This window comes from Zootoca vivipara, chromosome 12 (assembly GCF_965207765.1).
Source record: "Zootoca vivipara chromosome 12, rZooViv2.hap1.1, whole genome shotgun sequence".
NCBI classification, from domain to species: Eukaryota; Metazoa; Chordata; class Lepidosauria; order Squamata; family Lacertidae; genus Zootoca; species Zootoca vivipara.
In genome coordinates this window covers 20,593,500-20,620,020 of record NC_142595.1, presented here as the reverse complement: position 1 = coordinate 20,620,020, position 26,521 = coordinate 20,593,500, and the positions used below count along the sequence as shown (strand labels likewise).

Genomic DNA, 26,521 nt, shown 5'->3' with positions numbered 1-26,521 from the left:
AAAACCAAAAACCGCTTCTCTTTTGGAACTTCATAATGTTTTGCCAGTACTCTTCCACACTTCCCTGTTCCTACTGCTGTGTATATTGCAACCTGTAAAAATCTGGAAAATAGCTGAGAAGAAGTTTCAGCTGTGACATGCGGGCGATGGATTCAGGCAATAGTCATCTAAAAGCTTGGTATGTGGGCCCAACTGAATTTACTCGTTTAGTTTGTAAGCCTTGAGGGAAGGGCCTTTGTCTCATCTTTTTGGTAGATGTGAGCTGCTTTTGTAGAAGATCTGTTTGAAAAATGGTTTAAAAATATACCAACAAATAAAAATAAATACACATACAGAAGCCTGAGGTGGTTAAGTCCTGAAATATAAAGATGTAGGAAATTGGAAGCTGCCTTACACTAAGCCATCCTTTCCAGGGTTTTAGACAGAGGACTCTTTCAGCCCTACTCAGAGATGCTGGAGGTTGAAGCGGGGACCTTCTGAATACAACATACATGCTCTACCACTAAGTTGCAAGCCTTCTGCCTTGCACATTGATTTTTCAGCACATTAAAATCAATGCCACAAGTAAAAAACTAGCATTATCGGAGACATTGTTTGGAGGTATTTTGTAGTTTTTGTTTTACATAGGGGAGCATTCAGATTCCCCCCATGAAGCCTGAAATGGTACAGTCCATTCTTTCAGTTCAGATTTCAACAATCTTCATTTTGTTGCATCTACAGCTCCAGCTATGGAGAAATCACCATGCACTGATATCACCATAATCCCGTCAGGGTGTGAGAAATCTGGAAAACCGAGCTGGGATAATGCTGGGCTTTTAACAGCCAGGTTGGAGGTGACCGCCTTCCTTCTCACAATGTGGTTAAAGTCACCATGGAGTAGGATTCTAAGTTATTTCTGTGTTTGTACCTGAATATCTGAATGTCAACATGAATACCTGAATAACTGAATATCAACATGACAAGATGCAATCTGCATTATCAATGAATGCAGATACCATACCAAACTCGTATGGAACTCAGCTTGTGGTAGCCACTATATAGAAAACAGTGTGAATTGATTTTTACTTTGTAGTAAGCTGGTGGGGGGGAACTTGGGCTTTCCCACCAAGACTAGTCGTAATAAAGGTATTAGCGCTCCTGGAGGGGAGGAGAAGGAAGAGCCATGGCCCATATCCTTCAATATTTTCTATTTTACATGCTTGCATCATCCCGATTTTCATACCAATGGTTATTGCCCATGTTCCCTTTTCCCTGCTTATTATTACACATCAATTAATGCTCTTTTCTGCCATTGTTACGCTGTATTCAATTACTCTGCAATAGTCTGCCACCCACCATTTCCGAAGCCAGCATGATGCCTGTTTAGGTTGAGAAAGCTGAGGAGCAAAAAGATGCTTCCAGATTGGCAACCTCGATCACTACCCAATCACTGCTTTTTCACTGCAGAATTGCAGTGGACTTTCCACACTTGTGGGGTGAGAGTAGGCCTTTTGTGTGCATACATCACACTATCTTCCATCCACACTAGTGGATAACAACTGGGGCAGAAAAGAAGCCATTCATCTCATTATGTAATTTCATTAATAATTTTCCCCTTATTGTTTTTAATTTGCTTTAAAGGAAATAAAATTTAAAAATCAATAACTTGTTTAAAATACTTGAAAGTGTCTAGGCTAAATTGTAAGAATGGGGGAACAGAGACCACATTGGTAAAATAACAGCAACCGAAAAGACCAGGATAGATAGTGTGGCGATTTTCCACAGCAAATTTTTAATTGTGCTAAACCCCCTTTTTTATTTAAGTGCTATTGTACAATATTTCAGTGTTTGGTTATTTATTTATATGTAGGCAAAAAGGCATCTTGTTGCAATTTAAGAGCTCAGTTAAAGAAACCAAACACATGCTGATAAAATGGTGCTGCCAGAAAAGATAATAGCTAAATTGTACGGAAATTGATGTGTGGCAATAGGCTCTCCCACTCAGCATGTCACTGTACACATTAAAACAGCACCTCTTAAAAAGATGGAAGAGTAAGAGCTAAGGCGATCTACACCTGGAGACTGCGTTACTGTTGCATTCTTTTTCTTTTCAAGTCAATTTTTCTGCAATCTGCAGAAAGAAGCAGCATGGTGAAAACAGAAGAGAACAACAACTGGACACTGACATTATACTGACACCCCATACAAAGTGAGTGAACCGAGCATAACTATTCCAAAGCAAGCACGTAGTGTGGAAGCACCCTGAAAAAACAGAATTGCCCTACGACAGGTTATCAGTAGCTGAAACCACACAGCAGCTGCTGCGGCGAGTGTGATATAGCAAGATGTGCACTGCACCGTGGCTTCACATTCATGCATGTGCACCAGAGGCAAAGAAGAAGAAGAAGAAGAAGAAGAAGAAGAAGAAGAAGAAGAAGAAGAAGAAGAAGAAGAAGAAGAAGAAGAAGAAGAGTTGGATTTGATATCCTGCTTTATCACTACTCGAAGGAGTCTCAAAGCAGCTAACATTCTCCTTTCCCTTCTTCCCCCACAACAAACACTCTGTGAGTTGAGTGGGGCTGAGAGACTTCAGAGAAGTGTGACTAGCCCAAGGTTACCCAGCAGCTGCATGTGGAGGAGCGGAGACGCAAACCCGGTTCCCCAGATTAGGAGTCTACCGCTCTTAACCACTACACCACACTGGCTCTCATATGAGGCAAAGATATGTACGCTCCACCCCCACCCCTTCAGAGATTTAATTCCAGAGAAATTGGTGAGAAGCTGAATTGTGAAGGACAACTCTACCAACTCATTAATAACACAACTCAACAAAGCATCCCCCAAGGACGAAAAAAGAAGGACAAAAATAGTGGCAATGATGTAACAGGGGACAGGAACCACATGTGATCTTACATTTGAGATTCCCCATTATGGAAAAAGTTGCTCATCATGCCCCTGTTTTTAGCACAAGTTCTTGTACAGTAGGGGCCCATGTTTATATCTTAGTGAGCCCTTGACTTTTCCTAGGTGTTGTTGAGTATCCTGCAGAAGAACACAAGAGTGATGAGACCCACTGCCCTGACAGTTTGCAACCCTAGCCATCTATCTCATCTCCAACACCCTAGAGAAGGCATCAATGTCAAAATCTGAGTATCTCCCTCACTGAACCTTTCTGGTGAGCCTCATACAGATTTGTCCATATTGCTCTAATGACATCTACCACAAGTAGAACAGATGTTATGTTGGAAATGACCTGAACCTTGCAAGCCAAAATGTAGGTGGGCTGAGTTTTTTTGGCAACAGCAAGTTTGAGCAGAGACATCTGCACTTGGGTACGGAAAGAAACAGCTCTAAGAAGCCTGCTTTTCTCTCATTCAGCTACAAATAGAGCCTCAGAGAAATCCAGATGGTCCTAATTTTGGGGAGCAGGTGCAGAGACTCAGTGCTTTTGATCCCTGAGGCTCCGACATGTGGGATGCTTCCACTGGTGCTTGTCCCCACCAGTCCACACGTCTGATGGGGACCACAGGGACAGTGCCATTCACATGGCTGGTTCACCATGGTGAGTCTAGGGGAAGTAAGTTATTTGCCTTTCTCTAGGGCACCTCCTGCCTGTTCAGCTGTGTATGAGATCCTGTCATTTGGAGGTACCCTGAGATGCTATTTTCTTACGCTTAGGTGTATGACAAAACTTTCCATGGCAAGAAGGGGTAGCATTACCCCATTTCCCAGGATTCTGTAGGTCAAATGAAGGAAAGAGAAATTTCCCACAGCTTCTCCCCTGTGAAAATCAAGATGCTTCTATTGCACAAGGGGAGAACTGAAGGAGAATTTGGGGAGTGGAGGGAGGAAACAGAGCAAGGGAAAAAGAAAAGAAAAGCATCACCTTTTCTTTTCTTTTTGACAGCTATGGTTTAAATGTTTACTTTCTGTATCAGCTCAGCTGCACCTTCGAAACTGCCGTTTCATAAATACAACTGGGACGGCATAAGCTATAATTTGGAGATAGCAACCGCAGGACATATCTAGATCTGTTTGCGCTGCTTTAATTAAATACTGCATTATGGCTTGTGACAACTTCATCGCTAAAGCGTAAATGAATGTGGAATTAAAGTGTTACTTAGGCTTTCAATATCATCATCTTTTGGGGTCTTTTTTGTTTTGTTTTGTCTGCTCACGTCTTTCTTTTTCTTTTTGCTCCTCACCCTCCATTTCTCAGTTTAACAAAGAAAAGAGCCATAAAATCAAGATGCTTGTTCATTTACAGATGGAGCAGGCGTGGAAAAAGAAAAAAAGAAAAGAAAAGGCAAAGAAAGGAAGAAAAGAAAAAGATGGGCCACCGTTACAAGTCTATAGCACTCCCTCTTCTGAGGTTTCTCTGATAGCAGAAAGAATTCCTTTGATGGGAAATGCTTGAATATTAATTGTGTGTGTGACTCTTATCTTTCAAACCGGGCTCCTTATGAATGATAGTTCTCATGGCTGTGGGATTTTGCCTCTTTTGTGTAGCATTTAATAGCCTGCTTTTAATTTAATTTTTTTTAAAACAAAACAAAACTGTTGATTCGTTACTACTCTGGTACAATAGCAGGCTCTGGAAGTTCATACCATTCCATTTTTGATCTCCACAAATGAAACAAGAGCAGTTTCCCCAGTCTCTGCTGCCCCTTCTACCCCCACCCCACCCCCCTTTGACCACATCGGTAAACTTGAAAGGAATTATGGGGCTAAAGCAAACTTATTTTATTCCCAGAAATGTAAGCCCCGATCCCATCAATCTATCTGCTTCTCCTCTAATGAAAAGCCAGACCGTATGTGACATTTCGTGGCACCAACCACTTTAAATGTTACCAACATCAATCGGGTTTTTAAATGTTACTCACGTCTCGCACGGATTGGGAAATGGTTTTATAATTATCTCCTGCTCTCTAAACGAACTGAGAGATTTCCACTGTTGTTCTTTCCTTCTCTTTTTAATTCTTTATCACAGCCAAATTAAATGACAATGCATATTTATATTCCAAAGCTCCAGGAGATAAAAAAAGAAAAATAAATTTTTTAAAGCCTAACAAGTTTTGTGCGAATGCCTTCTCACCAAGCTCTGGCACAGTAAAGGAAGTTCTAAAGAATTTGATGAGTTCTTTTTTCTTTTCTTTTTTACGGACAGTAATTGGATTTACAAAAATTCCTTTTCTCCAAATCATTGCAAAGTCGGAAGGAAGGAAGAAGTTGTGATGTTGTTCGAGCTAAATATTGTGCTGACAAAACCTTTTGTGGTTCCTATTTTTGAACTCTGCAACCTAAACAGAAATGTTTGCCTCCTTTCATCTTCCTAAGAAATAACCAGCATCCTTCAATAATTAGTAATGTTAAGAGGAAAAGCTTTCCTATGCCAATTTTAAATAGGGTGCCACATTGAAGCATTGCCCCCTTTCTCCCCATCACCAATGTGGGCAGATTAGCAAAGTGTTTAGAACTAAATCTTTGTCTAATAAAGGCAGAGTTGGTTTTCACCAAGAGCTGCTTGTTATAAACCTGCCTTTGGAAAATGGAAGGAACGTCGCATTTAAAGACACAAATTTCCCCGATAATATATTCGAATGGAAACGCACCGAATGCACTACGACACAGGCATAACTAATAAATTTGCAATATTTCAGCCTCAACAGCCTACAACGGTTCGTTTTAAAGATTTATGTGGTAAAAAATTACTCGGCGATGAATGGAGTTTATTCTGTGCCGGATTGGAAGGTATAAGGAATTAAACTACTGTCTTTAGCAGTGTATTTATTATTACCTCTGTCAAAGAACGAAGACTTTAACAGCATCCATGATAAATTTCAGCACAGAATAAACGGGGTGAGGGAACGGCACACATGCAAACACGAGCACATATATATTATATAAAAATATTACACACAACACTCAGGAAAATCCTGCACACGTCTGCCTAGTTCTTTTTGCGTACTGGATCATTCATGTTTCCAGACCAAAAGAAAAATAAAATTTGGAACTCGTATAAGGGCTGCTTTATTATACCATATAAGGGACTGTAATATTCTGGAATACAGGATGTCTCTTTAAATCAAATTATGCTTCTAAAAATAACAAGCAGCTCAACACCCAGAAAACATTCCTATGTGGAAATGTCCCGTGGAAGACAGAGAGGAACGCAAGCTAGCCTTAGTGATACCTGTCAAGATAATGGGCACAGTCTTATCCAGGTGAGATCAGCTATGGAATGACAATTCTATTTTTCCACTCTGAAGACAAGAACAAAACTTGAAAAGATGTCACACAGGTTACTTTGCTGAACTCGAATCCTAATTTCCAGGTCAGCTTTTCCATTTAGGAAGATGAAAACAGGATTGGATCAAGACAGAAAATCCAAATGGCACTTCTTTCCCAACAATTAACACGGTGAATAATCCACTAGGAAGATTTCCTGTGCAAGCATCGCTGAAGTGAAGGACTGTGAAGCACAGCTCCTGCGCATTTTAGCGGGGCTTGAGCAGCAGAACTTCCCAGTAGGTCAGATCTGTCCATCTCCAACTCTGCCACTCTTAATGGCAACCAAAACCTGCTACCTGACTGCCTCATGATTCGGCCATATTCCAAGATAATTGAATGCAGATTAAATTTAGCAGCATTCAAGTCACAAACAGGGTCCTGAGGGTGGATTCCCCACCCTCCAGCCATTCAACGACTGCTTATGGGTATAGTGGGGATTCCAAACTGCATTAGTTGTTGAGTTACTGAACCAAGTGGTGGTAGTTCTTCCACACTGATTAACACAGAGTATAAAAGCAGGTGTGTGTGTGTGTGTGTGTGTGTGTGTGTGTGTGTGTGTAACTGAACCTCCTTTGCTCACACTATGAATGCCTGTCAGTTGTATACTCCAAAGCAGTTGAGAATGAGAGATGTTAGCATTACCTATGGATTAAAGAGCAGAAGCTCTGTGTGACTTGACACCTTTTAAACTACTTGACATATTCACAGTCAAGGGAGTAACAGTGATTTTAAAAAAGGATTTTCCACCCATTGCTTCCTTCTGTATACACTAATGGGTGACAAGGGAGATCACAGTTCACATCAAAAAGAGTGTGTGGATATGATGAAAACAACAGAGACTGTTTTCACAGACAGTGGGACAGCCTGAGAATTTTGGAAAGGGGAAATGATGGGCAATTGTAAGTTCCGAAAGGAGTTCACGTATTTTAGAAGAGCATCTAACTCGCCGTCACACAACCTGTCATAGGCAAGGTAGCATTTAGGATGGGAGGAAGAAGAGTAAAAAAACACCTGGAGTTTATATCATTATAACCAGAATAACTTTGGAATGGCACAGCTATTGGGCAGCAATAGGTTATTCAATGGGTAGAATCACATGATTCCACCTCCAGCTCTCACCCTACCCTGCCCTGTAACCTTTCTGTCTTTTTACAGAACGATGTATAGAAAATTACATGGGAGGAATAAATTGTCCTGGGGTTTGTTTCTGGATGGCTGCTTCTTGTCTGAGGGTGGAGATGGAGGGGGGTTGTGTTAGGGGAAGCTTTTCGAAGTGGGGATATGAGGTGGGGAAATAGCCTTAAGCCTGAATTTGACCGGTGCATGACCGTTGCCTTCTGGCTGACCTCAGATTCTATTCCCAGGCCTTTTCCGATTCTATAGTCTCCTGTCCCCGTGGGGGTTATTAATGGAAGCAAAAATACCCCCCTCCCAGCCACGACTACATCTTTCGTCATTGCAATGCAGCTTGTTAAGAATGGCAAGATGCGTTTTTTTGGGGGGGAGGGGATGATATGTGGGTTCAAGTGCTACTTGCGAAAATGGTCTTAGTTGAAATCAAGGTTCATCACAGCGTCATCTGACTGTTCTTATGCCCCACCCCCCATCTTCCAGATCTAACGCCATACTTCTCCCATCCTTGCACTCCCTCAGAAAGACCACTAGATGTCACCAGCCGCCTCCTTTCACTCAAGGGTCTGCGGAAATAAAATGACGCTTAAAGCAACAGAGAGAATTAGCAATACTGGAATTTATTTATTTATTTATTGGGTTGCTTGTCATTCACAACGAAAAGGAAATCCTGATGTATTAAAATCATCATCCAACTATATAATGTATAGAACTATAGAATATATAAGCTACGCTAAGTTGGTGGGGTGGGGAGATGCTCTATAGTGACTGAACAGTGGGTTTTTTGTAACATTATTCTAGAAACAAATAGTTGAGGAAAGGACTACCAAAGAAGCATAAGCATAACAGTGCTCTGGCTGACTGATCTGATCCCAAAGAATATTGCTGGACCTGCAGAGGATTGCGCACATATTGCTGCTGCAGTCACTGAGAACGAATGCCCAAGATAGAATTTTTGGGATGCAGAGGAATCCCGGAGGAAAAAAGGCATGCAGTTCTGTGTAGCCTTGCTAGATGCAGTCTGTCTCCCATAAAACAACATTTGGAGAAAATATAGATTGTGTTTGCTGAATCAGGATGGTTATGGAAGCTGCTGACTGCATTCTTAAAGTGTTAGGTGGGTCGAGGTAAAGATCCTAGGACTTAAAAGACGAGTGGCATTTGGAGCCATAGAGTCTCAATCAATGGGCATTCAGTGTGCTCTTAACTGAATCAGAGGACGCGAAGAGAGCGGAAGATCAAGGTTATCTGCTTGCAAAAAAGCAACATTTCCCATACTTTAGTCCCTATTCCTGCCACAAGTCACCTAACAAAACCCAGGACACATTATTATTATTATTATTATTATTATTATTATTATTATTATTATTATTATTATTACCTGTAGCAGTAGCAGTAGTAGTAGTAGTATGCAACTGTTCATCCATAGATCACAGGGTGGTTCACATCATATACCACAATTAAAGCAAATGAACAATTAGCCTGCCACACCAAAAAGCATATGCAGATCAGAAAGCTCTGGATGACTCAAGCGAGCGAGCCAAGCACACAACATAGACAGTTCAAAATATAGCCTCTAAAATCATCGGCTAATCTGAGCTGGGGATAAAAAAAATTCCTCCTGAGCATGGCTAATTCTGAGCATGGGCAAAACTCATAACAGAAATCTACAGTATTCCACACATTACATGGCACAAACCAAACTATGTGACTAAGTGTACACTTGGCAAGGAACTACAGACTATTCTGGCTCTCTGAAGAGCACACCTCCATCTTGTATATGTTTCCAAGCATTTGTCTGCTTCACACGTAACATTTTAGTTGTATAAAAAAAAAACCCAACAGGTGTGTATACATGCTTGGAACACATCAGCCGGTATCCCCTTCCCTTCCCCTGCCATGTCTCTGGTCTAAAGTATTCTCTGTTTAAAAATGTTGTTGGGGTTTGACTGTACTCATTTGCATGGAATATTTAGTTAGTCTCTTATTTGTGAAGCTCCACAGATGGCTTCAGGCAAGCCATTGTTGTCTGGCCCACAACTTTCATATGGATAATGCTGGTGATAGTGGCCTGTGATGGTTGGGTAGATGGGTTCTTCGTCTCATTCAGAATCCTTGTTATGAGGCTCTGATATCTAAATCACACCAAAGCACTTTTCGTCCACATAAACATGGTTCTATGGAAGCGAACACATGAAAGTAACATATCCAGCAATTATTCCATAGGAGCGTGGGAGTATTGTAGAATGCAAGCCCTCTGGAGCCCGAGACAATGTCACACTGGTGTTCTGTACAGCACCATTTAGCTGGTGCTAAATGTTAGGGGGAAGTTCTTTTTTAAAAATTAGGGACATCTGGCAACACTAGGGCCAAGCCGGACCGCTAGCACTAGTAAGGTTTGCTACAAGCCCTGAGTGTCGTTTAAAAGCACCTGAGGCTAAGGTTGCTGAGCGTAACCACTGACTGCTCTATTAATGGTGCTAGTGAGGAGCTCCAGAACAGCTTTATCAGTTGTGCCAGAGGTGCATTTCTAGCTCAAATTCTCCAGCTTTGCCGTGTTCAAGAAGATTGCCTAGGTTTTAATGCCGGAGCCACAGCAGTAAAAAAGATGAACCACATTTTTTTTAAAAAAAAAAAGGCTTGAAGCTTACAAAGCACATGACATCCTGTCACAGACCCCATGGCGCCAGTCAAACACCTGCAGGCTACACCTATCCTGCGGCTGGCAATGTAAGCCAGGGATCCTGGAGGCTGTGCCAGGCAGTAGTGCCAGAAGTCGAAAGATCAAGGCTGGAATTTTTGAGACATGCTGGTTATGCACAAATGAGAAACCCACCTTTCATCTCGCAGAGACAAGAGGGGTGAGTTAGCAGATGTTAGCAGAGTTAGAAGATTTAATAGACAATGTTTTTTATCTAATGTAGACAGGGAAAGCAAGTATGATGATAGGCTTACCTATGTCTGGCCAGGGGTACTGTTAGGAGGTAGCCCATGTGGACCCTGAGTCTTTCATGCCAAGCCCACCCCCTTAAAAAACAAAAATTTGAGAGACAAAACTTTAAAAGACAAAACTTTGCTTAGCTGGAGTCTTAATATGGTCAGACCCTTTGCTTAAAGGGTGCGTGGGTGGGTGGGTGGGTGGGTAGGTATGATGCAAAATGCAGGGCAGGTGAGACCCCAGCTACATATCGATCTTCTTAATTTGCCCAGGGGCACCTCTATGCATTTATGCTCTGAACCCTTTAATAACCTAGCAGAATAAAACAGGTGTGAAATTTGGTTGCGGGTGCTGAATTCAGCATCCTGGAAATTCCTGCTTTCATTTATTTATTTTTAATGATTCAGGTTTCTAGCAAAGACCCACTTGGAAAGTATGTGGAAATTCTGCCCCTTCCCCTCTTCCTTTAAATGTAAAAAAAGAAAAGAATTATAAAAAACCTTTGCTTACGGAGCGGCTTTCCCCCTGAAAGTCAGCCTATAATCTGTATCTGTAAATTAGTGCATACAATTTTTATACAAATTTGTGATGTGGGTCTGTGCCCTAAGTCTTTTAGTGATCCACCAATGTACCAGGACAGAGGCTTTCCCCAGTCCAACCATGCCAGAAACTGAAGCTAGATCCCTAGAGGTGCAAAATGTGTGCTCCAATACATATTCATGGTCATTTGTCCTTGGAGTTCCCTCCCTAGAGTATGTAATTTTGCCTTGTCCCACCTTTTAAAGGCCAAGGCCTCCTAAAATCTAACTAAATAACTGAAATATAACAAGTATTAAAATGCAGCTTAGTTGGTTAGAGCGTGGTGCTAATAACACCAAGGTTGCGGGTGTGAGCCCAATACGGGACAGCTGAAGATTGCAGGGAGTTGGAATAGAATACGGTACTCTCAGGGTCCCTAGTCTCCCAACTCTACAGTTCTATGATTCTAGCCCGATGGGTCTCTAACAGCCAGCCCAAATGGAAAGGTCATATATACAGGTACATATATACTGCTTTTGGGAATGTGCTCATTCCCTAGTGGAAGGAGTTTCAAAGTATCGTGAAAAGAATGATCATTTTTAGCAGGACATTATAAGGCACCCTGGTTGTTACCAGACCAAAAGTGAAAGAGAAGTCAAATGGGTGTCTATCCAACCTGATGTTCTGATGGTAGTTGAATTTTAGTACAATCCAACTTAACGCAACAGGACATATGAGTAGAAGACAACCTCACATCTTAAGTTTGTCAGCACCAAACTATTTTAAGATGCCACTCTCTACTCCAGTTCATTACAACTAACCCAGGTGAGTGCAACTACATTTACTTGCTATTATTTCCAGTGTTCTCCTTCTCTCCTCTCTCCCCCTCATATTTATATCTGTTGCAGAGTTTGATGCAAGGGCTCAGGTATGTCACATTCATGTTTTTATGTGAACTCAGAAAACATCTTACGTGTGCATCTAAAAATGCAAAGGATGCAGTTGCCCTGAGCAACCCCACCCAAACATCTTGACTTCCATAAAGGCCTCAGCGCTTGTAATTTCACAAAACAATGGATTGTCTCACTGTTAAGACTATTCAGTTTTCAAGTACAGGTTCTTGTATTTCACTCTGCTGAACAGTTTAATACTGCCATGCTGGTAGAAGCTCTGGGGCAGTTTGAATGCTCCCCCCCCTCCACTTTTCTCTTACATGACTCTGAGGGCTAGTTCACATAATTCTTTTCCCTAGGTTGAAATCAACATGAATGGATTTACAGTTGTTGAACTAGTCTTGTGAATAGCCCAATATGAATGTCTCTGAGTCATGAATCAACACATCCTGATTCATACCACTCTCTTGAGTTCTTAAGATTTAAATGCTGGAACTCCAGAAGCTAACTTTTCATTCCCACAACTTGAATTCCAACACAATATTGAACACACAATAGTAAAGAAAAAAAACTTGAGATTGGAAAACCACTAAAGTCTAGGGCACATTTACAAGTGATGTTTAAATTCCCATATTTGTAGATCAAAGGAAAACTTCAGGGACCAGAACATACCCTGGAATTAATAAGTATTTTGCTTTCTCACTTTCCTTAATAATATTGGCAAATGGCACATTCCAAATAGAGATGAAACAAAATAAAATTTGACAAACTTTCAGAATTTGAATATTTGAATCAAATCAAATGTTTTCAAAAACTGACTTTGAGGATATTAAAAAAAACCCTCTAAATAATCTGCTGATTTGTTATTCTGATTATTTATTTCAAATAAAAAATGGGATTTAACTCTTTGCTAAATTAAATTTATACCATCTTTTACACCATTTTATTCTCACAAAAATCCTTCATTTGGCATACTGATTTTAGTCCAGTTAGCAGACTTTAAATCACAATTTTATGGCCAAAATAAAAACTTGAGAATTCCCCTATCAAAAAAATAAAAAATAAAAATCAGACTTGCACCATGAGACTTTTAATACTGCTTCACACATTGTTTTTAGGTCACACCCAGAAGTGGTTTGTCATGTGGGGTAAAACCTATCTGACAGGTAAATTGCTGTTGCTTACTGGGAGGGAGGAGATAGAAGGGAGGTCGGTGTGGTGCAAACACATTTGTGAAGTAAATCTGGCACTCCTGTCAGTGAGTTTGCACCATGCTGACCTACCCAGTACTTTACCCCCCACCCCTCCTGGTAAGTAACACACCTGCACAGAAGCTAGTGTTGCAGTTCCATTCCACCCGGTCAGCTGCTTCTGGTCACACCTAAAGTGTTTTTAAACATTTTCAAATGTAAATTTATAAATGTGATTAAGACCAAACTACCGGTACACATTACATGCAAAGTTAGGTCAGAGGCCCCTTTTCAATAGGAAAAGTCAATTGGGGTAAGTTTTGGAATGAAGAAACAGAGGGCATGGAAAGGGTTTAACCCCTCCAATTGCCCTCTCCCCATGTGGCTTTCACATGTTAGAAGTGGCCATTGGGCTACTAGTGTATGCTTCTGTGTATATTGTTTGAGACTCACTGTGACGTGTTCACTTGGTGGCAAATCTGGATTTCTGGTTGTGTTATGTGTGATGCAGCCCACTGGGTGTCACTGGTGAAAAGAGCTCATTATGCAAACAGAATAATAATTTAAAAATTCCTACAGATTCTGAGCCTTTACAAGATTTCAGGATGTTTACTGTTGTTTGCACTTGACAACACTGGATGCAGTACTGCATTTCAGTGCTACTTGAGACCTCTGTTGCATTCCTAAAATGCTGAAGAGGAAAAACCCAGCTTCCATTAAAATTAATTTTAGAGTAAATATATGGGGTTCATGCTGTTGGTTCCTCTTGCCCCAGTAGCAAGATCAGATAGCTTTTGCCAACTTAGTGTTGAATCTCAGCCAACTAACCCCCCAGCCCCAAAATCACATCTCCCCACGGTTGATGTGCGAAAATGTCAGACAGGACCTTAGCAGCAGACGGCATGCATTCCAAACAACACCAGATGGATTTTTATATTAGCTACTATTTCATGTTCAAGGCACAGCGACCGCAATGCTTTAAAAAGAAAAAAAAAGAAAGAAAAAAAGCCAGCCAGCCTCTGCACTGCTGCCACGCTTGCTTCGGCGAGATTAATTCTGCAAAATTAATTGGGACAAGATTGAAAAGGAAATTAAAATGCAGCTGAGTGAACAGGCTTTTCAAACACCTTTCCCCCCTCTCTCGCTCCCCCTCTCTTGCTCTCTAACGATCCCCACCCCCACACCACCAAGCTTTATTAAGCCTCTGTTTCTTGGATGGCCATAGGTGAGTTCTGTTGTCATGCAAAATAATTTATGAAAGGAAGACACTCAGGACCAATTGGTTACACGTGAAGAAGTGCTGGAGCTCCAAACCGGAGCCACTGAAGGGAGTTAAAACCAGGTCATAGTCTCATGTCAAACAAAGCAAGGGAGGGAGGGAAATAAGTCAGACACCATTGAGCTGTGTGCATGTTCCTTCACATATAGATATTTGATATACAGGTATCTTAATTTTTGGTGGTACAGTGGTACCTCTGGTTAAGAACTTAATTCGTTCCAGAGGTCCATTCTTAACCTGAAACTGTTCTTAACCTGAGGTACCACTTTAGCTAATGGGACCTCCTGCTGCTGCTGCTGCTGCATCGCCAGAGCACGATTTCTGTTCTCATCCTGAAGAAAAGTTCTGAACCCGAGGTCCTATTTCTGGGTTAGCAGAGTCTGTAACCTGGAGTGTTTGTAACCTGAAGCGTTTGTAACCCAAAGTACCACTGTATTAATGTGGAAGGCCTTAAACAAATGGGAATGGTATATTCTAGAAAATGTAACATTCTCGCATACATATGGGTAATAAAAAATGGATATAGAAATGCCAAGAACTGCCGTGGTGACATTACTAAATTATTTTGAAGGGGTAGTCCGAGGTAGACCCAAAGAAGTGATTACAAATCTTAATTACTGCACAAATAGGGATGGGCAGATTATTCTATTTACTGTCTGTGTCAATATCCCATGTGGTCATTCATAAGCCTCTTCTGTCCAATTTCTACATTAATCTGTGAATCTTTGAAATAAAAAAACCTGTGCAGAGTTTGTATTTAAATATGTATTTTAGCACAAAATGTGTATTTAAATATGCATTTGATTTATATTTTATCCTAAAATATGTATATTGGTATGTTTGTTGAGAACTGTATTGCAAAATTTGGTGAGAAATCCAATGAACAACAATATTCCAAATCATGTCTTAGTCTGGAAAACCATTATATGTTCATAATGTCTAGTTGGGTGGAACCAAGAGGTAGCAATAGTTTGAAAATGAAAAAAACCTGAATTATCACAATTATTTGGCATATAATGTATATGACATTAATGTTAATAAAAACCCTCTTAATTAGGATGGCCATGTGTTCTACTGTACAAAGGCCTGTCATCTATTTGAAGGGCTGTCCAGTCAAAGTCTGATTCCTCATCCCTTTTCTATTTCAAACTTAACAAGTCAACTCTCTTCTAGGTTGGGATGACATTAACTGGGACATGGTGTTGGTTGTGTTGACTGGTTCTGTTCTGAAAATAATACATAAACCTATCATAATGTGTGTCCCCAAATACAATTTGCAACACATTTATTTGGTAGTGAAAATCATTTTAAATTGCATACATGTATTAGGGATGGTTCATAGATGTAGGGAAATTAGCAATGGGGAACCTCTGGCCTGCAAGCTTAATTGCATCCCAAGATAACATCAGAGATGGAGCAGTTAAAGACACAACTGCAAAGGAACAACTGGATGCTTAAAATGCACGTTCCAATGACTTCTTGGCAAGTGGAGTTTGATGATAGTGCCAATCAGCAGACTAGCACGGACAATAAGCCCCTCCGAAGTTGTCACCTGATGACCTACCCACTCACAAAGTGGCTGGTGGAGGAGGCCAGAATATGATTCACCGGTTGGATCCAATCCCCCACCACTTATGTAAACATTTTATTTCTCACTGCTTGATGAAAATGAATGTCTGAACTGATTTGAATGGAAAAGCCTGTGTGAGAATATTTAATTATTTTATTTATTTTTCAGACTTGCATCCAACACTTTGTCCCAAGACATCAGGGTAGGTTATAACAAGATGCAAGGTGATGTGACTATTCTATCTGTGGTATGTTTTCTATGCTGGCCCATCAAACCCAGCATCTCCACTCAACACCCCCAGAAAACTGGGAGCCATGGAAAACAGTGGTGGACTTTGGGGTCTCAAATTTCAGTGGCGCCCTGTGCAACACCAAAATTCAGCACCCGGCTGTCTCTCACACGCCTTTCTAAATCATAGTTGTGGGATCCCCAAGGCTCAGCGCCCAGTGCGACAAAACCAGTCACGCTGCAAAGTGCTTTGTAGTTCCAAAGTAGATGTCTTTTCTGTAATGCTATAGTTCCCTGCTACATTTTCATGCCAGCACCTCCCTTTAAAACATGTCAGAAAAGATTTGGTTGATTTGGTACAAAGAAATGTGTCTGAAGTTGACTTAAAACTAAAATGTAATGTGTGCATTACTTCCAGGAAATTATCCTGCACAAACTTTACTGTAAGAAAAGGGAGATGTGCAAGAGCATTACCATGCTGTTGTCCATGTCCTGTTAATTGCAATGCACACAAGAACTTCTCAAAGGAATAAGCCCTGTGGCCTAGAATCAAAGAATCATACAGTGGGAAAGGACTCTTCAGAAGCCCAAGTTCTGGTGCCTTACCCTCCTGTACCACCAGTACTCTGTATCTAATGTGAGACTGAGGATGCCATTTATCCTGCAGCACCAGCATCTCTGAGCATCTGATCAGCTAATCCCTACTGACCAATCTAATGCCACCAGAACCTATAAACCTAGCTACAGCCCTCAGTCCCAGCAACTCATCTAGTATGAAAAGACTGTATAAGCTCCTGCTCCCTTTCCCCGATTGCTCCCTTAAATCCGGATTCTTGCCTGGTTTTGATTACACCCGTGTCTCTGGATCACCTGGCCTAACGCTGGACCACTGCTTATGCCAATTTATTCATCTGCACATTTATAAATCAGCCGATGTATTCACTTGCACATTTGTGGCAAAGAAAGTACTTCACATCCCCACACTCTCCCTGCCTTCCTTCCTTTGCTCCCCTCACCCCTACATCACACCTGACCAAGCAACTCAATTACCCTTGCAATTCTTGAGTGATTACACACATGCTCAAGCTATTTTCTAGACAAACTTTGCTGTGAGGCAAGTAAACATAAAAGGATGGAAGAATTTCCAAAAGCAACTCTCTGGGCTAGGGAGGGAGATGGAGTTGGGAGGTCGGGGTGAAGAGAAAGAAGGCGGAATGATTACTTAGATCCGTGGTTTTCACATTTTTCCAGCTTCAGGGGACCTTTCCAGATTGACTTGTCTGTCAAGGAAACCCTTTGTGTCTGCAACAGAACCTCTGTAAGTTGTCAAGGGTTTTGTGTTGGGTGGGGGGAATTTAGCACACTGAAAGAGGATGGTCATGCACACCAGCAAATTCTACTTGTCTTTGTGAACTGAGAATGCACCCTTGGAGACAAGCTTCTCCCTCAGCATCCCTGCTACACCTATCAATCACACCATTAATGAATTTACTGATCTTTAATCCTCATGGCAGATAAAAGAATCTCACCACACACTCCCCAACACTATATGTTTATTAAAAAAGGTAAAGGTAAAGGACCCCTGACGGTTAAGTCCGGTAATGAATGACTCTGGGGTTGCGGCGCTCATCTCGCTTTACAGGCCGAGGGAGCCGACGTTTGTCCACAGACAGTTTTTATGGGTCATGTGGCCAGCATGACTAAGCCGCTTCTGGCGAAACCAGAGCAGCATTTAGTGACTTACAAATAAAAAGTTGTTATGACCCTGGAGTCCAACAGCAATCCATACACAGAGCTGGAGGCTGCAGATACATCACCTAAAGAGCCAGACCAGGCTCTAAGCCTGCTGCTGAACAGAGGACCACTGGGCCTGGGGCTGACAGACAAGAGCCTAGAGAACAACCACATATAGAACCAGGCAGAGCTTGCAGGGCCAGAGCCATAGGGGCCCAATGTCTCTCACAGGACCCAAGTGATCCAATGGTGCAGGAAGCACAACAGGCAGGAAGCTAGGAGAGTATAAGGATGGCTACAGGATTGACCCTTTAGGGACCCTAGTTCTCCACAATGGAGTGGGGCCTGGGAGAGGCAGGTTAGGGGAAGAAGTTCAGTTTGCTTTTAGTCTCTGTATATGTGAGTTACTTACTCAAAGCTATTGGTGCATCTGCAACTCTTGAATTGCCTTGCCCCATTTGATCCGGGACCTGACCAGACCTGGTAACACCAGCAAGGCTTCCTGCCATAGCAAAGATGTGTGCATTCCTGTAGCCTTTCGGAGGCCGCACACTTCCCCTCTACTGCACTGGCATGTACATCTACTCAGAAATTAAACTAATAGCAGCACAGCATCTCTTACGCTGCAAGATAACCTCTGCCTTAGCAAATCTAATAAAGGGGGTGGTGGAATTATGTGCAAGCAGGGTATCACACTACTGGTATCAATAAAGTACCGAAGAAGTATCACAGAGGCACTAAAATGATGTTAGATCACAGTTTGGCTGATCATGTGGAGAAAGCGAGTCTGAACCTTTCTCCCCACAGCTTTGAGATGTACCCGTTATGTTAGAGAAGTTGATTTCTTTTTCTTGGAGGGATAGAACTCATTGCCTGGAGGCTGTGGAGGTAAAGCCGTGTCTACACATACCTTGCTGAGGATGTATATCAAATCTCCTCGCTGAAATGACAGCTCATCTGGATGGCCACCAGCACAATCCCACAGACCTTGATAGTAATTCACATACTTTCTTCTGAGTCCTTGTAGAGAGAGAGAGAGAAGAGAGTGTTAAGAATAGATTATAGTATTCATACTAATAGCTGCAAGGCAGACTTGATTTCTCCTTTGGCAGCAATTTATGGGGAAGTCAGATTTTGGTAATTTATCCCAAAAATGCTGCACCTGGGGCTTAAGTTCACTGATGTTCACCTCAACTGGCAGTGGTTGGAGGATGCTTATGAGTCCCTCCAAGTTGACTGTATATATCTGTTGCATGCAAGCTTCCTACATCAGCAAGGATGCTTATGGATGAGTGTGGCCTGTCTTAGGTTCACTAAATAAGCAAAAGGGCATTTGGGGGAATTGGGGAGATGCCTTTGCATCGTGCTGACTTACAGGTCCCTTTCCTATTTGATAAGGGTGGTGTGGCGTGGGGCAATGGGAAGGTTTGGCTAAGGCAATGCTGCAACTCAACCCTCTTGCCTTGGGCAGGCTGGCTGTCAGCATTCTCTCATACTGTAACCAAATTCTGTATCAAGATAACAGCAATTCTGCAACCAGAATAAACCTAGAGCAGTGATAAGGAACCCGTGGCCCTCCAGATGTTGTGAACTCCCAACTCCCATCAGCCTCACCAGCATGGCCAATGGGCACAGTGATGGTGGGCATAGTAGCCCATCCACAGGTTTCGTACAGGTTTCCACATATATGTTCGTTTTGAACAATTGATTCCATTTCTGCTATGCTAAGAGAGGGTGGACAAGTTTTCAGGGTTATCACTGAACCCATAAGCAGGAGGGACTTGGTTTCAAAAATCAAATGTCTCAGGAAAATTAAGAGTGCATCTGATACTCAAAGGGGAGGGGGGCTGGCTCTGTAGGCAGGTTTCATCCAGCCCTCTGAGTTCCCTCTTTCCCATCAGCTGTACAGTGGGGAGCTATACTTTCTTTACCCCTGCACAGCTGTGTTTACTCAACAGCTGACAGGTGGGCAACAGTTCAACAGGGGCAAAAGGGTGAAGGGACCAGAAAGGAGAGAGGCAGGAGTCAGAGCTTTCATTACCATTACAATGAAGGGGACAAGTCCCTCGTTGTAGTTTGCTTTGTAAGGTGTGCAATTATAGCTCCTTCTTCTGCAAGGAGATCTGCCTTAGGAAGTAAGAAAATCTCCAGTTGCATGATGATTGAGTCTGCAGTTTGCAGATAGGCAAAAAAATCATCCATGCATGTTGGAGATTACACACATGTAATCTTCAGGATGCAATGGCATTTCGCTGTTTGAGGCTTTGACTAGCTATAAGGCAGAGTTGTAGTTCAGCTGTGCGTTCATGTCTGCATATTTCTCCTTGGATTGCTGAGCTCTTTTTGCACAGTCGGGAGAGATGCAGGTGTGTTACTACACACTTAAAAATGTTTTTTAAAATGTTTATGGAGAAAATGGAGGATGAAACTTCAATTACTAAGAATTACAGGGCCTTTTCAGCAGTGACTCCAACCCCACTTATCAAATTTGATTTCAAATCAGAGACACCTCATTCCTTGTTAATTTTAAACTGCGTCTTAGAAGCTTAATTTTTATCATGGCCTCTGACGGCTAATTAAGATATTCAAATGAAATTTGGTCTTTTAAAGCTACCTGTGTTATTTTCCTTTTATTGTATGGTCTGTGCATTATGAATGGAAATGATCTGAAAGTCTCTACTACAATTATACATGCCTCCATTTCAATGAGAAATAGCTGTGTGTGTGTTTGTGTGTGTGTGTGTGTGTGTGTGTGTGTGTGTGTGAGAGAGAGAGAGAGAGAGAGAGAGAGAGAGATTTTGTGAGATTTTTGTTAAAAGTGTGTGATTGTCTGCAAGTCTGCTCCCACTCACTATTTGAATGTAGCCTTCAAGAGTTTTTCATTAGGGTGCTAATGAAAAGAAAAGGTACCTGTCTCTGCCTAAATGTATGCATTAATAGCCTGATAGTTTTTCAAGGAGGTTTCACCTTCCATTTCAGTGACAGGATTTCGACAGCTAAACCCTTGTGCTTTTATGGCTCAGGATCTTATGCCAGCCCCCTTCCCCAATTGCTTTCTCTTGCTCAAAATTTAGGGTGTACTGTATGACACCAATGGAGTCCTCCCTGTGATACAGAATAGAAGGCCCACACGAGGAGGAGGGCGGGAAAGCTTTATTATTTGGATGTAAGGGACATCACCATAAGAAACCCTCTAAATTAGTGTGGTCAATTTTAGATTACCTAAATTTGTTGAAATGAGTAACGGCAGAGCAGGGAGAACACAAATCTCAGCAACAGTACATGAAAGAAAGTAGGTCTACTTCTTTTGTGTGAGATATTGAAAAGGGAACAGGGGGTAAGACACAAAACAGGGAGGAGAGTAAAGGAGATCATGTAGAAAATTAAAAAATTGCTCAGGGCTCAGAGCTTCTCATCTAAAGAGAGAAGCAAGCATGGGGCTTATCACTAGGCAACCATAGATGGGAAGATTCAATAGTCAAACTAGTTTTTCTCCCTCTTGTTTTGAATTTTAATCTTTCTCCCACCCCCACCACATTTGTGTATGTCTTAGTCAGCTTCATATTATTTCAGGCTTCCCCAGGAGGCTGCCGTTGATTCCTGGTTCCCACTTCCTTACGTAACACAGAGCTATGCGAGCAGCCTGGATAAGGAGTCTGCACATCTCTGCACCCCAAAATGCATTTAGCGCTACCCTGAATCATTTGCCCTCAGATCCTCTGCAAGATGCCCTAGCATTTCCAGTCTAAAGCTTCATCTCTGCCCAAATCATTCCCAAGTGTGACACATCCATGCCAACGACTGCTACACCATGAATATTCCTTAAGTCCATTAAGCAAAAGTCTCCTGCAACTTTAATTAACAGCTTCCTCCTCTTTTTAAAATTGTCTTCTGTTTAGTGTGGTCATAGCATTAACAATAAATTGCCTTTTATATTAGTTCCTGCTTCCATAAGGAGGAGGCTTTAATTACCCGTATATTCCGGCGTATAAGACGACTGGGCGTATAAGACGACCCCTCAACTTTTCCAGTTAAAATATAGAGTTTGGGATATACTCGCTGTATAAGAAATAAGCGTATAAGACGACCCCCGACTTTTGAAAATATTTTCCTGGGTTAAAAAGTAGTCTTATACGCAGGAATATACAGTACTGGTTGCAATTGCACACACAACAGCTAGTGTGGAAGCAATATGAGAGCAAACTCCCACCATCCCTAACTATACGCCACATTGGCTGCAGTTGGTAGTATGTGGAGTCTAACAGCATCTGGATAACCCTGCTTTAGGTAACACTAGCAAGCTAGTTGAAAAGCGCCCTCAGCAGAAACTTCAGTGGAAAATTGCTAGATCAACGCAGAGCTCCCTAATATACATTGTCCTTCACAAGTTAAAAAAACAGAGCTGCTAAATAGCTAAGATCTGTATATTAAGGAAGCCATTGTTAAGGAAACATTTGGTCCAAAATAAAATAAAATGATTGTAATAATTTACTTATAGAATGCCCCTCCCTTCACTTAATAGTGATTTACATGAATATAATAAAATAAAGCAACAATAAAAGCATATTAGTTAGAAATCATTAAAATCATTTTTAAAATGGGGAGAGAGAGAGAGAGAGAGAGAGAGAGAGAGAGAGAGAGAGAGAGAGAGAGAGATTTCTTTGTAACCAAGCATTTTTAGCTGAATTCAATAGTGTAGGATTTATTTTAAGGAAGAGCTGAGCTCCAAGAACTGTTTTCAGTGCCAGCATTCAGCTATGGAAAATATAAAGCAATCATACAGAGCATCCACTACTGAGCATGTGAAGAGTGAATCTGCTCTTTTACAGAGGAAACCACAGCCAATCTTCATCACACATCTCAGCTTAAGGGGCAGAATTTCTTGCTCACATGCCATAGCTTCTGGGGAATGTAAGCCCCAGTATTTCCTTAGGAAATAAGTGCTGCAATAGTGCTTCTTCTAAGATGCTTCTAAAATGTTGGAGATGGGAATACCATCTTAGTGGCCTTGACAAAATACAGTTTACTAGAACACTGCTGTTTCCTGCGCTGCACACAAAAAGACAACTCCCAGAACTGCAGGAAGCTCAAAGCAGCTCTGCCTAAGTGCTTCTTTCCTGAACTGGGCCCATACATTCCAACAGAGAGTGAAGCAAGTGGGCTGGTAGGTAGGTGGGACAGGACTGATCCAGGAAACAGGTTTTCTGCTCAGATCCTGCATGGCTTCAATTCTCAAGGAAAAAGCAAGGGTGGAAATGAAGGTGCTTGAGGAGTCTAGAAGAACAGGCTGCCTGTGGTGGGCTGGCTGGAAGTAATGATTGAGAAGGCAAACTTTCCAGTCTACAGAACTTCCCTGTTCTCCTTTCCTCTTGGCACTGGTAACTGTGACTCTCCTTTCACCCTGCCTTTGTTTTGTTACAGGGTCTGTATCCATCTCCTCCTTCGTTTTTTTCCATAAGCTTTTCCTCTTTTGCTTTCCTCACTCCTGACAATTCTCTTTCCCCTCCGCCCATCTGTTGCCTAAGTTTTACGAGCCTGGCTCCTTCTCAAAAGACTTTTTGGTACCTGTTTCCTGAACAAGGAGGGGTGAGGGAAGTGAGGGAAGTAGGAATATTCAAAGCATTTGCACTTGGGGGGGGGGGGGAAACGACAGCCAATGGATGCTAAATTAGGCAGCCTGATAGAAGTAAACATCCTTGATATGTCAATCTTAACCCACTACAGATTTAAGGATGAAGGAGTGTTGTGCAGTATGCCTCTTTCATCTTTAGTTTTTGAATTTTACACTACGAAAGGCCAATTTCCTATCTTGGGATTAAGAAATTCTATATCTGTTCAATTTGCTTAATTTGGACTGATGGCCAAGGAAAGGTGTGTTTTCTCCTCACCATCAGGTTATGTGCTTTGCTTTGTAGGGATGGTGAAGGATAAATTTTGGACTGCTTGATGAAGATCAGCATAAGGAGTAAAATTCCCACAACTGCATTCCCCTGGATGGCATGGAGGTGGCCCACTGGACTTGCCTTCTCTGAGATTCCTTTAGATTCTTTTCCTGCAAGGACTCCACTCCAGCAGAGCTACAAGACAGGAGTGTCAACTAATGTATGTGGTATGGCACACACATACACAATGATCCAGGTTTTTTGATTGATTGATTGATTGATTGATTGATTACATGTCAGCATGTCTATATATCACCCCCCCAAACATACGGTAGGTGCACTTTTAAGGATGCTAGGGGAAGGGTGTATACTAAGTGTATACTAAGGATGTTAGGGAAAGAGAATTTACACTTTAACTACCAAACTTAGTTGGTCTCTAAGGTGCTACTGGACAATTTATTTTTTTATTTATTTCGACTGCGTCAGACCAACACAGCTGCCTACCTGAATCTAACAAAGGCTAGTAATTGTTAGAAAGAAATGACACTCTAAATGTTTCTCTCTTTTTTAGATTTGAGAGAAAGATACGGTGCCTAGCTGAGTAACACATTGTAGCCTCCCAAACCCTTAGAAAATTAACAAGCTCAAGGGCCACCAATACTGAATATGATTCATGTTTGAAAGTTGTACTGTATCTATGGCAATTTCAGTCAAGCACCGTCAGCTTGGGTTGCCTGTGGTTCTTACTGCAAGGAAGAAAGTAAAAGAAGGCTGACTCAGGGTCGTTCTATATATAATGTTGCAGCAGACCCAAGTTTGTCCTCAAGTATATAATTGACAAGGAGCTGCATCCAAATTTTGCTTTATTGTGTGTGGACCTGTATAATATATGTGTGTCCAAACATGGTTTTGTTTCTTTGGTGTACACCTTGCAATTATGGTGGTGATGGCAGCGATGATGTTATGCATGCTGAATTAGGATTCGAAAGCTGTTCTAAACTGATAGTTTATCTTTTACCTGTCTTCTCCATGCTTCCAGCATCTTCTCTGCCATCTGAAGTGGACAAACCAAGTTCATCATCTACAATGAGATAAGAAGTGAAGTAAATCTAGCAGTCTCTGCCAGAAAACTAATTTTGCAAAATTATAATATGGATTTTAGAGCCAAGAAAGCTTTAAAAATAACCACAAAACAAATATAAACATCTGTGACTGCCCATCACTATTTGCATGTGGAGGGGGGATGTTTCTAAAAAAACCAATGGAACAAAGCACTTGGTAACTGACTTATCTGCTCCAGAACACCAGGGCATAATTTGTGCCATGACTCTGCCTTAGCATCTACTTCTACAAAAAAGGGGGCAATATTAGGATAGCAAAATGCTACTTAGCACTACATCTGGTGGTAGTTTGAGCGTAGCTTCACTGCATTGGAATTAACAAGTATCTTCTGCCCTAAAGCAAGTTTTGGAGAAAACAGCTTTCCTACCTCTTTCCTACCAAAGCCACATATTAACATATATTATATTAATGCCAACACTACGTACAAATGTTATGGGTGAAGTGATCCAATGGCCTAATTCAGGTGTCACTGCTGCCAAAACTCACTTCTGCATACTTGAGTTCCCCATTTGACTGTGACATTGTCTGCATTTGCACTTGGCTTGGCGTGGTTAAGAACCCATTTAAGTGCCATATTTCCTGATCACATGACCACCTGGCTACTTATCAGGCAGTTTGGGCAAGCCACATGGGAAGCTGATTTCAGATGTTACCACAGCCACGTGGATCCCTGACCATATAGAAGAAAATTTCAGTGGCAACATGTCAGTACAGCAACGTTAGAGTCAGCACTCATCCCTATGCTGTCTGGGAACAACAACCTACTGTACATGCAAAAGCTTAACATATAGAATAGGAAAATGGGTTATCACCTGCTAGCAGAGGGAGGTAGTATTTTAAAATATGCCCCATAAACCTATCAATTGTTATTTAAGGCAGTAATAGCAATCACTTGTTATAGCGTCATAAATTTACATGGCACTTTATAAGCATAACACAAGCAGGAAAGCTTCCTTAGCTTTGACAAGTATCTCCGGTCTCACTAAAGAGAAGACAATGAATGAAACACACTGTCAGGAGATGATGGAGGCCATGGGAAGAGGAAAAGGGAGGAGGGCTGTATGCGTATGGATGCGGAAGGACAGACTTAGCAGAAGTGGGGAATGCATTCCAGAAGGCAGTATGGGTTAAGAGACTAACAGGAATACAGAGGCCAAACACAGATAGTTATCATTTGCCAAGTGATAACTTAACACAGGATTAATTGAACCACTTGGTAAGCTAGTTGTCTGTATGATCCCACCAAGGACAGTAAGCCGAATTATCATGCTGCCTCTTTCCTAGATTGCTGATCAAGTGCAGATGTGTGGCAAAAAAATTCTCCCCATCACATGGGAAGACAAGCTGGTATTTTATCACTTAGCAAATAGACATCTGTACTGTATCCTCAAGATAAAAGCTGTGTTGGCATGAAGAAATGGTTCTTCCCCAGCAGTAACTGAAGGTGTGTATGTTTCTGTGCACAAACATTATTCCACTTAACTTGTTTGATGCCCATCATTAAGGTATCACTTTCATGGGCCACTTAAGACCAAGAGCAGCTCCATTCAGTCCCATCAAAATGTTACCAGCCTGTGTTTGAAGTCTCAAGGTCTAAAAATGAAAACTGAAACACTTGGGAGGCCGAATTCTGGTTCTCATTTATTTGTTTGTTTAACATAAGGAAATTTAAACCCGGGAGACAATTCTGGTTCTAGTATGAAATCCAGCGCCTCTGGGGCACAGAACTCTAGTTTTCAGTAAGTAAAACAAGATATCTGACAGA

General features: G+C 41.6%; 1 protein-coding gene and 1 long non-coding RNA gene across 4 annotated transcripts in view; one reads left to right on the top strand and one right to left on the bottom strand.

Moving 5' to 3' along the window:
• SKAP1 (src kinase associated phosphoprotein 1) overlaps window positions 1-26,521 on the bottom strand; it is a 295,737-nt gene that overhangs the window by 26,150 nt on the left and 243,066 nt on the right. For all 3 annotated transcript variants that reach the window (XM_035134221.3, XM_088654906.1, XM_088654907.1), the window contains 2 exons: window positions 24,653-24,715; window positions 18,663-18,772 (listed from right to left, as the gene is read on the bottom strand). In XM_035134221.3, the coding sequence (XP_034990112.1) occupies window positions 18,663-18,772; window positions 24,653-24,715 (173 nt within the window). The remainder of the gene's footprint in view (window positions 1-18,662; window positions 18,773-24,652; window positions 24,716-26,521) is intronic.
• Window positions 11,550-17,341, top strand: LOC148683816 (uncharacterized). The gene is made up of 3 exons (XR_015946508.1): window positions 11,550-11,683; window positions 15,959-15,992; window positions 17,270-17,341. It is a non-coding gene; the product is annotated as an uncharacterized LOC148683816 (long non-coding RNA).